General features: G+C 51.2%; 1 protein-coding gene across 1 annotated transcript; it reads left to right on the top strand.

Annotated features, from left to right (window-relative positions):
* Positions 1-1,460: 1,460 nt before the first annotated feature.
* Positions 1,461-7,084, top strand: PPP2R2D (protein phosphatase 2 regulatory subunit Bdelta; the record flags this gene model as incomplete). The annotated part of the gene is made up of 4 exons (XM_080694109.1): positions 1,461-1,620; positions 3,096-3,260; positions 4,446-4,707; positions 6,805-7,084. The coding sequence occupies 4 exons, from the start codon at positions 1,461-1,463 to the stop codon at positions 7,082-7,084; spliced, it is 867 nt and encodes a 288-aa protein (XP_080550235.1).
* Positions 7,085-17,509: the final 10,425 nt, after the last annotated feature.

Genomic DNA, 17,509 nt, shown 5'->3' on the forward strand with positions numbered 1-17,509 from the left:
GAAGCCAGCCGTGGCTACTGAGTGAGGCTCTCAGCAACTTAGTGAGACCCAGTTTCCAAATAAAGTATAAAGTAGGTCTGGGAGTAAGCCAGGAGACAGAAAGCCCCTGGGTTCCACCCCCAGTACCACCAAAAAAAAAAAAAAAAAAAAAAAGGACTCTAGCCAGGCATGGAGGCTCATGCTTGTAATCAGTACTTGAGAGACTGAGACAAGAGGATCGCAGGATCGTGGGCAACCTCAGCTACTTGGTGAGGTCCTCAGCAACTTAGACCTTGTTTCAAAATAAAAAATTAGGCGGGTGTGGTGGCGCATGCTTGTAATCCCAGCATTTGGGAGGCTGAGACCAGAGGATCACAGTTCGCAGACAGCCTCAGCTACTTAGTGAGGCCCTGTTTCAAAATAAAGAATAAAAAATAGGGCTGGGGGTGTAGCTCGGAGGTAGAATGCCCTGGGTTCCATCCCCAGTACTGCAAAAATAAAGAATAAAAAAAAATATAAGGCTGAGGGTGTAGCTTGGAGGTAGAATGCCCCTGGTTTCAACCTCCAGTTCTACAAAAAAAAAAAAAAAGGACTCTTTATTATAAACATGAACGTTTAGTTGTTACGTGCTTTGATTGGAGAGGTGTTAGGGTCATGAATGACAGGTGTGGAACTGATGCTTCTGTTCTGGGGACTCTGGGGTGTGTTCAGCAGCAGTGGGTTACAGTGAGGGAAGTGTTTCCACACTTGCCCATGGTCACCTTTACAGAACTAGAGCAGCAAGACTCACCTCGAGGCCCGCTGAGTGTCTCAGTAGGAGCATAGGAAGAGCTCCTCGCTCTGCTGTGTCATGAGGCTGGCACTGGTGGGGAGCAGGCTCGTCCTCATGCCGTTTGCCGCTCCTCGGGACTGCACTCTGGCCTCTGTCCCACATGGTCCCGCATGGTCCAGCATGGACGCCCGCTCCCAGGACGCCCCTGGTCACTGCACTTGGCAACAGGCAGTGCAGGGTGGCTTTTGCTTTCTTTTTCACCTCTAGTGAATATAACACACATACCCAGAAATATGGGTACTGTGTGAGTGGCTCCGTGACTTCCTGCCAAACACATAGCCAGCTCACGATTAGGAAGCGGAGCATCCTCAGCCCTGGGCCCTTCGGCGAGCTGGCGGGGGCAACGACAGGGCAGGAGGCAGGAGCTCTGTGCGGCCGGCCAGCGGCTGCCTGGGGAGAGGACACACGGCCCAGGGCGCAGGAGAGCAGGGGCCAGACCCACCTCGTGCTCTTCCTTCAAGCGGTGTCCACCCCTGAGGAGAACGGGCCTGGCTGTGAGCCTGCTGTCAGCCTGGCTGTTTGGGGTGTTCCTGTAGAGTCTACACCTGCTGTTTCTGCTGTCTGCTGGCCGTGCTCTGGGCCTGTGCTGCTGTGACCTTTGTTTTGAATTCCTATTTCCTTCCATTTTTAGGTTCCAATATTGAAGCCTATGGACCTTATGGTAGAAGCAAGTCCACGACGAATTTTTGCAAATGCTCACACGTATCATATAAATTCCATTTCAGTAAATAGTGATCATGAAACATATCTTTCTGCAGATGACCTGAGAATTAACCTATGGCATTTAGAAATCACAGATAGAAGCTTTAGTATCCTTCACCAGACGGCTTTGCAGTTTTCTTAGAATTATTGTTCAGCTATTTCTATGTGCATTTATATTCTTTGCTCTCAGAGTCTGATCTTTTGAATGCCGTTTGCTACCTAGTAGCCTGTCATATCAGCCTTCCTGAGTGTTGTCTCTGGGGTTTAATGTTCCTAAAAATGATGAACTGTTTCCTAGCTTGGAGAAAGTTCTCTGTAGAAGGGCTGACCTGGAACCCATGGCCCATCTCATTGAGCCAGAGGCAGTCACTAGTAGGATGTATTTGAAACATCAACTTTATGTGGCTTTTCTAAATTTACAGGTAACAGAATAGAATATATGACTTAGATCCAGGCATGGTGGTGCACACTTGTAATCCCAGCATTTGGGAGGCTGAGATAGGAGGATCCAGGTTCACGGACAGCCTCAGCTACTTAGGCCCTCTGCAACTTAGTGAGACCCTGTTTCAAAATAAAGAATAAAAAATAGGAGCCGGGCGTGGTGGCTCACACTTGTAATCCCAGCATTCGGGAGGCTAAGACTGGAGGATCACGGTTCGCGGACAGCCTCAGCTACTTAGTGAGGCTCTCTGCAACTTAGTGAGACCCTGTTTCAAAATAAAGAATAAAAAATAGGGCAGGGGGTGTAGCTCGGAGGTCAAATGCCCCTGGGTTCCATCCCCAGACCAGCAAAAAAAAAAAAGAAATAAAAAATAGGACTGGGCATGTAGCTCAGAGGTCAAATGCCCCTGGGTTCCATCTCCAAACCCACAAAAAGGAAAAAAAAAAAAAAAGAAAGAAAATATGACTTAGAATGGTTCCGGCCACGTGTGAGAACTCTGCTTGCTCTGGTGGCTACCCTGGCTGCTCTGGTGGCCATGCCCTGCATGCCTCGTGCTTCTCCCCCTCCTGGGGACTGCTGCAGTGCTCTGCAGGCCTGGCTCAGGAGACGTTGCTGGCTCTCCCGGCCCTGTGAACTCCACGGCCTCAGCCTTCCTGTCCCACAGCTCCACCTGGCCCTCCCCTGCCATGGCCTGTGCTCTCCAGCCCTCCAGGACACTGTCCCTTGCTGTCTGGCGTCCAGTGGCCAGAGCTGAGTTCTGCCCTATCTTGTTATTTGGTTGACATCTGTATTTGACTACTATGTGGGCATTGTTCTGACAATTCACAATAAGCTCTTAATGTCAGGTTATTAGAAAAGCAAAGAGTTCAGGAGTTATTTGGATAATCCTTGTGTTAATTATTTGGTGATGGAGTGTGGGATCCTGCGTCTGGGGTGGCGCTTGCTTGTCTTTCTTGCCCGTGTCAGGTGGGTGTGCCACGCCTCGCGGTGCAGTGGGGACGGATAGGATGGCAGGGGCAGGGTGGACGCGGGTTTGTTTCTGTGGCCCAACCTCAGCCAGGTGCGCCTGTGCTCTGATGGGTGCATCCGTCAGGAGCCGCTGACCAGTTAGCCGAGCACTGCCTTAACGCTGCACTCCAGACATCGTGGACATCAAGCCTGCCAACATGGAAGAGCTGACGGAAGTCATCACTGCTGCCGAGTTTCACCCACACCAGTGCAACGTGCTCGTCTACAGCAGCAGCAAGGGGACCATCCGGCTGTGCGACATGCGCTCCTCCGCCCTATGCGACAGACACTCTAAGTGTAAGTACCTGGCGTCCTATGACCACCTGGCTGGAATCCTTTCCAGACCTTGACCCCTCTGCACAGACTCCTGGTGAGGGCATGGAGCCCTGGCTCTGTTTTAAAAGTCCAAGGGGCTCTGTCCTGTTGGCCCTTCTGGGCTGCCCACTGTGAAGTAAGTGTGCTTGGTGCCAGTAGCTCGCCTCTGCCCGATCCACAGTGCCGAGCTCAGCTTCCCAAACTAGGCTGAAGGGAGAACCTTGAGCTAATTTCCCATGCAGAGCCACCCCACAGGTATTGAGGAGACGTTCTCTCACACACACACACACACACACACACACACACACACACACACACACACAGGTCTCTGCGTGGAGAGGAGGGGGGAAAGCCAATCGCATGGTCACGTGGTCGGCGTGCTTACCTCTGGGGCTGTCAGCTCGGCGGCGGCGGCGGCGGCGGCGGCTTGGAGAGCTCTTTCTCTTGAGTCACAGTAGAACGGTGCTGTTCAGTCTGGAAGTCCAAATTCCTCGGGCTAACTGGCTTTGGCCAGTGGGTTCATCTGGACCACCATGTTGCAGGTTGAGGAGACGTTCAACCCAGTAGACCAGCGAGCTGTTGCCCTCCAGAGAGCCGGAGCTTGCTTTTTGTTGGTGTGTGTGTGTGTGTGTGTGTGTGTGTGTGTGTGTGTGTGTGTGTGTGTGTGTGTGTGGTTGCTGGAGATTGAACTCAGAACCCTATGCATGCTAAGCAGGCACTGTACTTGAGCTTTACCCCAGCCTTGGGCACGGGCACTTTCTGGAAGGCCCTAGAGTGTCAGATCTGCTTGGTCATCTCTTTTCTTCTCCTTTACACGAACAGTACAGGGCATCACCTGTTCTAGCTCTGTGCCACAGTACCGCAGGCATCCCCATAGAGACCATCCTGGACTGGGCACATGTCAAGATGACCCAAGGGCCTTACCCACGAGGTGCTGGTTCAGAATCTAGGCGAGATTTGGGGGTCTCTTGTCCATTCTGGTCAAAAAATGTTTTATCTGTAGCTTTAGCTAGGGAAATGAAAAGAGGTGAGATTTCAGGGCCAGGTGAGAGCGGCCTTGAGGCCGAGTCCTCTGGAGCCTCGGTGAAGGGGCCAGAACCCATTTGCGCCACAGTGACTTGGCCTCGGATTTCAAACAAGCTGGAAATGTTGTGTTTTGTTTTTCAGTTTTTGAAGAGCCTGAAGATCCCAGCAGTAGGTCCTTCTTCTCAGAAATAATTTCATCCATATCCGATGTCAAATTCAGTCATAGTGGCCGGTACATGATGACCAGAGATTACCTGTCAGTGAAGGTGTGGGACCTCAACATGGAGAGCAGGCCCGTGGAGACCCACCAGGTGCACGAGTACCTGCGCAGCAAGCTCTGCTCCCTGTATGAGAACGACTGCATCTTTGACAAGTTTGAGTGCTGCTGGAACGGGCCCGACAGGTGAGCCTTGTCCTGTTGGAGTGGCCCCGAGCCTCAGCAGAGTGTCAGTGAGTGCGACTAGCCAGAGGCTTCTGTAGCGAGGAGAGGAGAGGCCTCTGAGCACATCTCCCCTCGCTTCCAGGCAGTCTGTGTTTAGAGACAGCGTGACGTGCTTTTAGACAGCTCCACACTGTTTCCACGCTCCAGTAATGTGCAGACAGAGGGAGCCCCTGGGGAAGCCACTGGGGTCTGCTTGCCACATGCGAGTGTGCCTCTGCGTCTGAAAGATGCAGGAGGAAGGCCCTTGGCATGTGTTGCCTGCTGCTGCCCTCAAGTGCCCACTCACTGTGTGACAGGGGAGTCGGGGCCTCCACCACTTGCTCTGGGCACATGTATCAAAGATGAGGCTATTCTGGGCCAGGCGCAGTAGCACATAGCTGCAGTCCAGTAGTTGGGAGGATTGCAGGTTTGCACCTACCTCAGCAACCTAGCGCGACCCTGCTTCTTTACTGTTACACCAGAAAACCCCACAGAGGACTTACTCCTCTGGTCACAATAAGCAATGTGAGCTCTGCACGTGTGGACTCCTGGGTGGTGAGGGCCCAAGTGGAGGCTGTGCAGGCAGCACATGTGTTGCATAGCAGCCAGTGCGCAGTGAGCTTGGTGGACACTCTGCTTCTAAGCAGCAAGCCAGCCTGCGCTTTGACCTCCCCTCGAGGCAGGTCGCCCTCCCAGCACTCTCCAGGGCTCAGAACTCCCCAGGTTAGAGTCCCCCAAACAGCTCCCAGCAAACAGTTACAGGCAGATGCAGGGAAAAGCCACCATGAGTTAGAGCTTCCAAGAATAAGTTACAGAATATAAAAATAAGAGTGCCTGGAATAGTACAGACCCAGGGAAGGAGCCAAAATCCTGAAGAGGCGTCATAAAGACTACTGAGAGATGCCTAGGGAGCCGGGCGTGGTGGTGCACACTCGCAAACCCAGTGCTGGGAGGGCCTAGGGAGCCGGGCGTGGTGGTGCACACTCGCAATCCCAGTGCTGGGAGGGCCTAGGGAGCTGCGCGTGGTGGTGCACACTCGCAATCCCAGTGCTGGGAGGGCCTAGGGAGCTGCGCGTGGTGGTGCACACTCGCAATCCCAGTGCTGGGAGGGCCTAGGGAGCTGCGCGTGGTGGTGCACACTCGCAAACCCAGTGCTGGGCGGCTGAGACTGAAGGATCACAGGTTCTCCGCCAGCTGCACCTGGGTAGGCCCTCCACAACTTAGTGTTTCAAAATAAAGAATAAAAAGATAGGTCTAGAGGTGTAGCTCAGAGGTAGAATGCCCCCGGGTTCCATCCCCAGTACCGCAAAAAGAAAAGAACAGAAGGCCACGGTCGTGGAGCGTGGTAGTTCGTACCTCTGATCCCATACTGGGAGGCTGCACAGGAGAATGGCAGGTTTGAAGCCAGCTCTGGCAATTTAGTGGGACTCTCAGCACCTAGAGAGACCCTGACTCCGAAGAAAGAATAAAATAGGGCTGAGGGTATACCTAGGAGGTTGAATGCCCTGGATTTAATATCTGATACCACGAAAAACAAAAAAAAGAATGCTCAGAGCCAGGCATGGTGGTGCACATTACACCTCAACTCCTAGTTTTTATTCTTTATTTGGAAACACGGTCTCACTAAATTCTGGCAGGCCTCCGTAAGTAGCTGGGGCTAACTCCAAACCTGTGATCCTCCAGTCTCAATTTTCCAAGTACTGAGATTACAAGCATGTGCCACCAGCCCCAGATAACCAATCTTTTCCCCTTTTTTTTTTTGGGGGGGGGGGTGAGGGATTGAACCAGGGGCATCTACCTCCGAGCTACACCCCTAGCCCTATTTTTTGTTCTTTATTTGGAAAAAGGGTCTCAGTAAGTAGCTGCAGCTGGCTGCAAACCTGTGATCCTCCAGTCTCAGCCTCCCAAGTACTAGGATTACAGCCCCCACGCCCGGCTAAGCAGTCTTATTTCTGAAAGCTGCAGGGGGCTGGTGCTGCAGGGGGCTGGTGGAGCAGCGCCTTCTGCGCTGAGCAGAGAACAGAGCCAGGCTCCTCCCACATGCCTTTCACTCACAGTGTCTCTCTTCCTGTCTCACAGTGCCATCATGACAGGCTCCTACAACAACTTCTTTAGGATGTTTGATAGAAACAGCCGGAGGGACGTCACACTGGAAGCCTCCCGAGAAAACAGCAAGCCCCGGGCCAGCCTGAAGCCTCGGAAGGTGTGCGCGGGCGGCAAGAGAAAGAAGGACGAGATCAGTGTGGACAGTCTGGACTTCAACAAGAAGATCCTACACGCTGCCTGGCACCCCGTGGACAACATCATAGCTGTCGCTGCCACCAATAACTTGTACATATTCCAGGACAAGATCAACTAGGGAGCTGGCGGGAGACCAGTCTTGTCTCGCATAGTTGAGCTAGTCGTTTTTCTGTCAGAGGAAAGGCCCGCTGCGCTCCCAACAGTGACACTTCTACTTCCCTCGGTGACAGCAGAGAGGTGGCCTCGGCAGGGCCCTGGCACCGCTCTGCCCTCAGCCCGGAGAGGGTGCTGCCGCGCCAGGGAACGCCAGTCGAGGCAAAGTTGGTGGACATTGCTCAATAAAGGCCATTACTCCAAATAAATGTATTTATTTAAGTCAGAGCCTTCCTTTCCAGTTTATAGACCAAAAACTAACATCCAAGAGAAAAGGTGTCCGATTTCTCCTCCCTCTGCCCTCCAGCTCCCCCTCTGCCACCCATGGCCTTCACGTGGCCCCGTGGGGCACATCCACGCTCCTCAGAGCCCAGGCGGGGTCCTCAGCCACAGACGTGTGACGTGGCCCAGCAGGCCAGGCGGGCTCCCACACCGCGGCACCCAGCGCCTCAGCTGTAAACAGCACACCACGGATGCTGGCGAGCAGACCCGACGGCCGCCTGTATTGGCTCCAGTTGCAGTGTAATGAGATCATGCCGAATTACTCTCTAGAACAGTTTGAGAAATGTCTGACCTCCTTTGGCTGAGTGATCCAATATTTGCGGTACTTCAGATCTAAACGCAGCCCCAAGCTGGCATGACTTTTGTTGGTAGGAGCGGCCCGGGCGTCTGCCACACAGGTAAGGTGGGGAGCGCTGCCGCCAAGCCCACCTCAGCCGCTCAAGGGAGATAGCAGGGCCGCACCGTGGAGCTGGCCTGGCCCGTGCTGAGCGCCCGACACCAGGGCCCACTGCCTGCCTGCGGGCTTTTTAAAACCTTTTAAAAAGTACTTAGGGGGAAATACTCTTTTAAATATTGCTAAAATTGTATGCATGCTAACTTTCAAATTGCATTCCAAGCCAGTAAGTCAATTTTAATCATCATGAGATGCCACCAGCACCTTGGTGGTTTATTTGAAAAATCTTTGGTGTCAGAAATCAAGGTTTCCCAACACCCAATCCAGAGGGGCCCCAGGGCTGAGCGACAGAACTAGCTTGATTTAACCCAAGTTCCTCACGGTGTCCCCCGGGGGTTGGAGACTGGGTGTCACAGGCCATTGCTGGAATTAAGGTGTCTTGATTGCTAATGTGCAAGGCAGAACGTCGCTGCCCTGGGTTAATGTTACAGAATGCCACTTTAGTTTATATTAAGTTAGAACAAACCTCAAAATAACATTTGAAAATAATTCTCATACTGTATCTTGGTCGTGACACGATTTGCAAGGTTCGAGATGTGGGACGGAGTTGTTCAGGCCTTGGTCGACCCTGGTCCTCAGAACAGTTCTAGTAAAATGGAATTGTATATATTTGTTCCAACTATTTTGACCAAAAAGTTTAATAAATTTTAAATGTTTAACTGGATTTGCACTGTGTATTTGGACAGCTTTTTCCATTTTTTAATGATACTGGGGGTGGAACCTAGGGACATCCTTCAAGCGACACCCCCAGACCTATTTCACTCTTTTTATTTTGAAACAGTCTAAGTTGCAGACGGCCTCACAAATTGAGGCTGGACATGAAACTGAGCCTCCTGTGTAATCCTCAGCATGGATTACAAGCATGCGCCACCGCACCCGGCTCTCCAGCTTTTCTTTAAAACATCTCCCACTAAATGGAAGGCTGGCTTTGGACGCCTCAGAGGGGACAGAGAGGTAAGTTCAGGTTGCTGTGTAGGGTGGCTCCTCATGGCTGCACGCTGCTTCAAAGGTCTGGGTAGGCCCTGGGAAAAGCTGGTTGCCTAGGAGACCTGTCCCCTTCCTGTGGTACCCTGCAGTGCTGGACTGACGTGTGCAGGGGGGTTCTTGATGGCAATTTTACTAGTTGGCAAAGGGAGTTCACTTAGAATGCATGCTTTGAGGAACTGTGTAGCCGGTGTAGTGGCGTTGGCCTGGAGTCCCAGCACTTGGGAGGCTGAGACAGGATCACAGATTGCAGGCCAGTGTCGGCAACTCAGCAAGACCCTGTCTCAGGGCTGAGGGTGTGCTTCTGAGATTTAATCTCCAGTACCAAAAAGAAGTGCTTGTCTTCTTCCCCTTTTATACATCTGGTTCCATTTAAACCTTTTTCCAACCCATTGAAGTAAGAATTCTAAATTTACATTGATGTTTTGCTTCTATTTGGGCTTATGGAATGTCCTTTTTCCTGTTCTCAAGCTTTCTTTTAAAGTTAAGGTCTAGCTAGGCATGGTGATGTGTGCTTGTAATCCCACATTCAGGAGGCTGATACAGGGGGATCAGGGTTCAAGGACAGCCTCAGCTACTTAGTGAGGCCCTCCGCAACTTAATGAGACCCTGTTTCAAAATAAAAAATAGAAAATAGGGCTGGGGTTATAGCTTGGAGGTAGATGGCCTTGGGATATATATATATATATATATATATATATATATATATATATATATATATATATATATATATATATATATCTGCTCCTGAAAGTGAATTGTGTATCATCCTGAGTTCTAATGCTTGCTGTGAGAATCCTGGTTACATGCATAAGTTATTCACATGTGGATTTGTGTGTGTGTGTGTGTGACACTGGGGATTGAGCCCAGGGGCATTCTATCTCCCAAGCTACACCCCTAGCCTTATTTATAGTTTAAATTTAGAAACAGGGTTTCAGTAAGAGTCTCAATACTTCTTCAAAGTGTCCGTGAACCTGCTATCCTGTCTCAGCCTCCTAGTACTGGAATTACAAGTATGTGACTCCAGGTCACAAGGCCCAGTTTACGTGTGGATTTAAGCACATGTTTTGCTGGTATTAAAATTTTGTTTGTTTTCTTTCAGTGTGGAGGGATCAAACCCAGGACCTGTGCATGCTATAGTAAGCATACTACCACTAGGCTCCATCCTACCCCTAAACAAGCATGCATGCATTTATGTATTTATGGTAAGCATACTATCACTAGGCTCCATCCTACCCCTAAACAAGCATGTGTGTGCATGCATTTATATATTTATGGTAAGCATACTACCACTAGGCTCCATCCTACCCCTAAACAAGGATTTTTTTTTTCTTTTCCAGTACTGGGGATGGAACCAAGGGTATCCTACCTCTAATCTACACCCACGGCCCTATTTTTTATTCTTTATTTCGAAACAGTCTAAGTTGCAAAGGGCCTCACTAAGTAACTGAGGCTGCCCTCGAACTATGATCCTTCTGTCTCAGCCTCCCGGGTGCTGGGATTACAAGCGTGTGCCACTACACCTGGCTCTTATTTATTTTTTTTAATGATAATCATACTACCACTAGGCTTACCTTACCCCTAAACAAGCACTTACTTACTTACTTACTTACTTACTTACTTGTACTGAGGATTGAACCCAGAGGCATCTTACCTCTGAACTAAACCCCCAGCCCGATTGCCTTATTTGGAAATGAAAACTGGACTCACTAAATTGCGGAGGGCCTTCCTAAATTGTCAGGGCTGGCTTCGAACCTGTGATGCTCCTGTCTTTGCTTCCCAAGTACTGGGATTACAAGCATGCACCACCACGCCTGGCCTAAAATGGTTTCTAAAAGGAAAGCTGAGGAACCGGGATGGTGGCGCACGCTTGTAATCCCAGCATTCAGGAGGCTGAGACAGGAGGATCACGGTTCGCGGACAGCCTCAGCTACCCAAGCCCTTCGCAACTCAGTGAGACCCCATTTCAAAATAAAGAATAAAAAAAACTAGGGCTGGGGTGTAGCTCAGAGGTAGAATGCTCCTGGGTTCCATCCCTGGTATCGCAAAAAAAAAAAAAAAAAAAAGATTTAAAAAATAAATAATAAAAAGGAAAGCCGAGCCAGCTGCAAGGCAAGAATGCCTCCATCCTCGGCCTGTGAGAGCCGAGCAGCACAGCCACACCAAGTGGGGCCGTCCCGCAGCCGTCTTCACGCCGAGCCCCCAGCCTGGTGTCTGAGGCCCAGTTCTGGCCCAGCTGGTGCCGGCTCCCGAGGGCCCGGCGGAGCTCTGTGGTGGTTTTGTGGGGAGGGCAGGGGGACAAAGAAAGATTGTGTGTGTCATACTGGGGAAGGGACACAGGCATTCTACCTCTGAGCTACCCTCCAGCCATATTTCATTTTTCATTTGGAAACAAGGTCTCACTAAGTTGCTGAGGCTGGCCACAAACCTGCAATCCTCCTGTCTCAGCCCCCAAGTACTGGGATTACAAGTGAACACCTCCAAGCTTGGCTTGTCACTTTCTTAGGAGAATTAAAGCAGCTAAGACAGGCACCAGGATTGGCACTAAAGACTTCTCGTCATGCTCGTTCTCCGTGGACCAGCAGCTTTGGCATCCCAGGGGCAACAGGAATGATGTCAGAACGAGTGGGAGGCCAGATGTCAAGGCGCAGGTGCAGGGACCGCAGGTGCTCAGCTCTGACAAGGTGTTGCCTGGGCCTAGACCCGGGTCTCTCCATTATGGCCCATCCCAGAGCCTGGGGAGGCGTAGTCCTCGGGTGGGTGGGTGTGCCGCCCACCGTCCTGGGCAGCCGCTGCTGAGCCGGCCCTGAGCTCAGCCTCCTCGCTCAGCAGAGCAGTATGTCCTCTAGGGCTTCTCTGCACGTGGCGTGGGGGGATGGACCCTGCACTCCCCAGGGCCTTCGCGGTCGGCCTGGGCGGGCATCCCCATCCCTGCGCTTCCGCGCACCGGCGTCCCCTCGCCCAGGCTCACTGGTGCCAGCCCCAGGTTTCAGCTGAGTCGCTGTGCATTGAAGTGATGGCCGCGAGGGGCTGCAGACAGTGGAGGGCTCGAGCAGGCCTGGAGCTGGGCCTCGACTCCGGAACCCTGATTCCAGGAGGAGAGAGGCCCGCCTGGCAGCGCCAGCAGTGGCTGCAGTCCCTGGGCCTGTGCCCCGGGTTCTGAGTGAGTGTGCCTTCACATCCAGCAGAGGCACCGCCATCATGACCTGGTCCAAGACAGGTGCTGGCGCCCTCAGGCCAGGCAGGGCACCTGGCACAGGAACCTGTGGCAATGGTCCTAGGTCAGACGTGACTCCAATCCAGTCTCCTGGCTGGCTAGTTTCACCCCCCCCCCCCAGTATTGGGAATGGAACCCAGGGGCTTTCTACTTCTGAGCCACACCCCCTGCCCTGTTTTTTATTCTTTGTTTTGAAACAGGGTCTCACTGAGTTGTGAAGATCCTCACTAAGTAGCTGAGGCTGGCCACAAGCTCCAATCCTCCTGTCTCAGCCTCCGAATGCTGGGAGGACAAGCGTGCGCCTCCACATCCAGCTTCTAATCTTATTCTTGTTCCGCGTCAAACTCCACAGGCATTTCTTTGAAACATTCCCCTCTCTGAGGACCAGCAGGAGGATTTTACAAGAAACAGGGCACAAAGATGTGGCCGGCCAGCCAGGTGTGGTGGGCATGCTTGTCATCCCAGCATTCGGGAGGCTGAGACAGGAGGATCCAGGTTCAGGACAGCCTCAGCTACTTAGTGAGAATCTTTGCAACTCAGTGAGATCCTGTTTCAAAACAAAGAATAAATATAAAAACTAGGGCTGAGAGTGTAGCTCAAATGTTGAATGCCCCTGGGTTTCATCTGCAGTACTGAAGAAAAATAAAGCCAAAAAGGGGTGCGGTGTATCAAGGAGGCCGAACATCCCTGCGTCGTCCACTGTACCAAATAAAGAAAATCGGGCTGAGGGTAACTCTCAGAGGCAAAAGCCTCCTGGGTTCCATCCGCAGCACCCCAATAAATGAAAAGGAATACTTTTTTTGTGGGTCTGGGGATGGAACCCAGAAGCATTTAACCTCCAAGCTACACCCCCTGCCCTTTTATTTATTTTTAAACTGGGTCTCACTGAGTTGTGGAGGGCCTCACTAAGTAGGTGAGGCTGTCAGAAGAGAACCATGATCCTCCTGTCTCGGCCTCCCAATGCAGGGATTACAAGCGTGCCCACCACGCCCGGCTCAGAATGTAGTTTTGATTTGTGACCTCATGGTCAGGCTGCATGGTGCTCTGACACTCGTCAGATGTCTGCAGCAGACTGGGTCCCTTGCACACCTGCAGGGGTTGAGTGTGGGGGTGATGGTGGGCATCTGTCAGGAGTGACACCTTGGCAAGACAGCGCCGCTCCCGGCACTTGTGGCTGGAGGCCCACACAGCTGGCTGGGTGCCGGCTGCAGCTCCAGCCAAGCCCTGGCACCGCTAATGCCAAGAGGTGGCAGTGTTTGCACACCTCTGACGCTCCAGCAGGCTTCCGCTTACTCTGGCTGATTACGGGAGGTCAGATTCCATCATCGAAGAGGTGCTTATCTTTGTTACAGCTTGTGTGTGTGTGGCACTCAGGCTTGAACACAGTGGCATTCGACCTCCAAGCTACGCCCCCAGCCCTAATTTTATTTGTGGGTCTGGGATGGAACCCAGAGGCATTCGACCTCCAAGCTACACACCCTGCTCTGTTATTGAGACAGGGTCTCACTGAGTTGCAGAGGGCCTAAGTAGCTGAGGCTGTCTGCGAACCATGATCCTCCGGTCTCAGCCTCCCGAATGCTGGGATTACAAGCGTGCACCACAACACCCAGCTCCTATTTTATTTTTAATATGAAACAGGGTCTCACTAGGTTGGTAAGAATCTCACTACTTGCTGAGGCTGTCCTGGAACCTGCCACTCTCCTGTCTCAACCTTCCAAGTACTGGGATTACAACCATGTACCACCCGGCCCAATGATTACTATAACAACTATTTATTTTACTTTTTGGTACGGGGAATGGAACCCCGGGGCATTCTACCTCCAAGCTACATCCCCAGCCTATTTCTTATTTTGAAACAGCAAAGAGCCTCACTAAATAGCTGAGGCTGTCTGTGAACCTAGATCCTCCCGTCTCAGCTGCCCAAATGCTGGGATTACAAGTATGCGCCACCACACCCGGCTCCTGGCTGTTAGTTTTTTTTTGTTGTTGTTGTTTTGTGGTGCTGGGGATGGAACCCAGAGGCTTTCTACCTTCAGGATACACTCCCAGACCTACCCAATTTTTACTCTTTATTTTGAAACAGGGTCTCACTGAGTTGTGGAGGGCCTGAGGCTGTCCGTGAATTGTGATCCTCCAGTCTCAGCCTCCCCAGCTTGTTATAGTTTTTAATATGCCTGATGACTGTGAACAATTCACTTGTTTGCCTCAGCTGATGGTTAGAAAATTATTTGGAGGTCTGGGGTATAGCTAAGGTGCAGTGTTGGCTCAGCAGCACAGGACTGCCAAAATTTATTTACTTACTTACTTACTTATTTTGTGGTACTGAGGATGGAACCCAAAGGCATTCTACCATTCTACCTCAGAGCAACACTTTCAGCCCTATTTTTCATTCTTTATTTTGAAACGGTCTCACTGAGTTGCAGAGGGCCTCACTCAGTAGCTGAGGCTGTCCGTGAACCGCGACCCTCCTGTCTCAGTTTCCCAGATGCTGGGATTACAAGTGTGAGCCATCATGCCCGGCTGCCAAAAATAATTTAAAAAAAAACTATCCTAGAGCCAGATGTGATGGCGCACACTTGTAACACTTTACAGACAGCCTCAGCTACTTAGTGAGGTTCTTTGCAACTTAGACCCGGTTTCAAAATAAAGAATAAAAAATAGGGCAGGGGGTGTAGCTCGGAAGTAGAATGCCCCTGGGTTCTACCCCCAGACCCACACACACACCAAAAAAAAGCTATCTGAGCCGGGTATGGTGGCACATGCTTGTAATTCCAGTACTTTGGAGACCGAGACAGGAAGCGGCCTCAGCAAGCAGTGCTACATACAGTCATCCCCAGCCCCCTTTCTGAGGTATTGGGGGTCGAACCTAGGGGGCCTTCTACCTCCAAGCTACACCCTGAGCCCTATGTTTTCTTTATTTTGAAATAGGGTCTCACTAAGTTGCAATTGGCCTCACAAAGTAGCTGAGGCTGTCTGCAAACCACGATCCTCCAGTGTCCGGCCTCAGCTTCCCAAGTGCTGGGATTACAAACGTGCACCACCACACCCGGCTTATTTTTTATTTTGAACCAGGGTCTCCTTAAGTTAATGCTTGCTGGCCTCAACCCTGAGATTCCCCGTCTCAGCCTCCCTGTGTCTAGCTCTCCCCAATTTTACTTCATTTTACTTATTGTGGTACTGGGGTTGAATTCAGGGCATTCTACCTTTAAGCCACACCCCCCAGCCCTATTTTGTTTTTTGGGGAAAGAGGAGTCTGCAGTACTGGTGATGGAGCCCAGGGGCACTCTACCTCTGAGCTACACCCCCAGCCCTACTTTCTATTCTTTAGAGACAGGGTCTCACTGAATTGCAAAGGGCCTCACTAAGGAGCTGAGGCTGTCTGTGAACCTGGATCCTCTGGTCTCAACCTCCCAAATGCTGGGATTACATCGTGTACCACCATGCCCAGCTCCTATTTTGAAACAGTCTCACTTAGTTGCTAAGGCCGGCCTTGAACCTGTGATCCTCCTGTCTCAGCCTTTCAAGGAGCACTGGGATTGCAGGCATGTGCCTATCACCGTGCTCAGATTGTCTCCCCATTTTAAAAAAAAGCCCTGGGGATGGGATACCAATACTTAAGAGACTAAGAGAAGGCCCTCAGGTTTCAGGCCAGCCTCAGCAACTCAGTGGAGTCGGGCATGATGGGCACACTTGTAGTCCCAGCATTTGTGGGAGGCTGAGACAGGAGGATTGCGGTTCAAGGACAACCTCAGCTACTTAGGCTCTTTGCAACTCAGTGAGACCCTGTTTCGAAATAAAAAATAGGCCTGGGGTGTAGCTTGGAGGTAGAATGCCCCTGGGCTCCATCCTCAGTACTGAAAAAGAACACAGTAAAATAAAAAATAAAGCCAGGCGTGGTGGCGCACGCTTGTAATCCCAGCATTCGGGAGGCTGAGACCTGGAGGATCGCAGTTCGCAAACAGCCTCAGCTACTTAGTGAGGCCCAGTTTCAAAAATAAAGAATAAAAATTAGGGCAGGGGGTGTAGCTCGGAGGTCAAATGCCCTTGGGTTCCATCCCCAGACCCGAAAAAATAAAAATAAAATCAGCCAGGTGTGCTGGCACACGCCTGAAATCCCCACGCTTGGGAGGCAGAGACAGGAGGATAGTGCAGATTCGAAGCCAGACGTGCTGGCTTAAGAGACCCGGTTCCCAAATAAAAATATAAAAATATAGGTCTGGGTGTGTAGCCCAGAAGAAGGGTTTCCAGGAACCCCAGTAACACACACACACAAAAAAAATAATAAATCAGGTTGGGGGTGTCACTTGCTCGGTGGTAGAACGCCCCAGCATTCAATCCCCAGTACAAAAAAAAGCTGTTTAACCTTTTTGTAAACCAATCTGCAGCATTGGCAGGACCAAGCTTAGCCCATTTCTGCTCCAGATGGCATATATCTCCAGATGCCAAAGGCTCCCCAGGGAGGGGGCTCAATGGGCAGAGCTGACTCCGCCGGCATTGAGGCTGGGAACCAAGGCACAGTGGTAAGCAGCTACCGGCTCGAGGCTAGATGGGCCCAGGAGGTAGTCCTCTATCACTTCTTCCCTCTTCTACTGACCAGAACCCAAGGAGGGACAGACCCACTTCCCCTCAGGAGAACAGTCAAAGATCTGGGGGCTTAGAGCTGCCAGACGGGCGCACTGTCGCCTAATGTTGCTTCTTGTGTGTCTACTTTTGCCTCGTTTCCCTAAATCCTCAAAGTTACTCAGTTCCTTGAAAAACCTTTGCATACTCTCATGTTGACTACACAACAGCTTCCTGAGCCAGTCCCTCCTACGTAGCTACTCTGGCTGCTTCAAATATCTTAATATATTATTAGTACAGTTATATCCTTGGTGTATGTCTATCTTGAAACTTTTAAGGTTTGCCTTCAGCTGGGTGTGCTTGTAATTCCAGTATTTAGGAGGCTAAGACAGGAGGATCATGGTTCGTGGACAGCCTCAGCTACTTAGGCCCTTTTGTTTCAAAAATAAAGAATAAAAATAGGGCTGTGGGTATATCTTGGCAGGAGAATGCCCCTAGGTTCCATTCCCAGTACTACCAAAAAAAAAAAAAAAAAAGGTTTTGCCTTCAGGATATATATATATATTTTTTGGTAGTACTGGCGTAGAACCCAGGGGCTTTCTACCTCCAGGCTATACTCCCAGACTAGGTTGCTGAGAGCCTCACTAAGTAGCTGAGACTGGCTTCGAACGTGTGGGATCCTCCTGTCTCAGCCTCCCAAGCGCTGGGATTACAAGCGTGCACCACCACGCCCGGCTGCCTTCAGGATAAACTCTAAAGGCCGTTTGTAGACAAGAGCAAAGTGCTGATGTCTTGAGAGGGGAGTCTCACCATGGTGTCCAGCCGGGCCTCAATCCTCCCGTCTAGGCCCTCCATGTGGCTGGGACCGCCCGTGAGCGTAGCCCGTCACCCTC

Source organism: Muscardinus avellanarius, assembly GCF_963383645.1.
Source record: "Muscardinus avellanarius genome assembly, chromosome: 4".
Lineage (NCBI taxonomy): Eukaryota > Metazoa > Chordata > Mammalia > Rodentia > Gliridae > Muscardinus > Muscardinus avellanarius.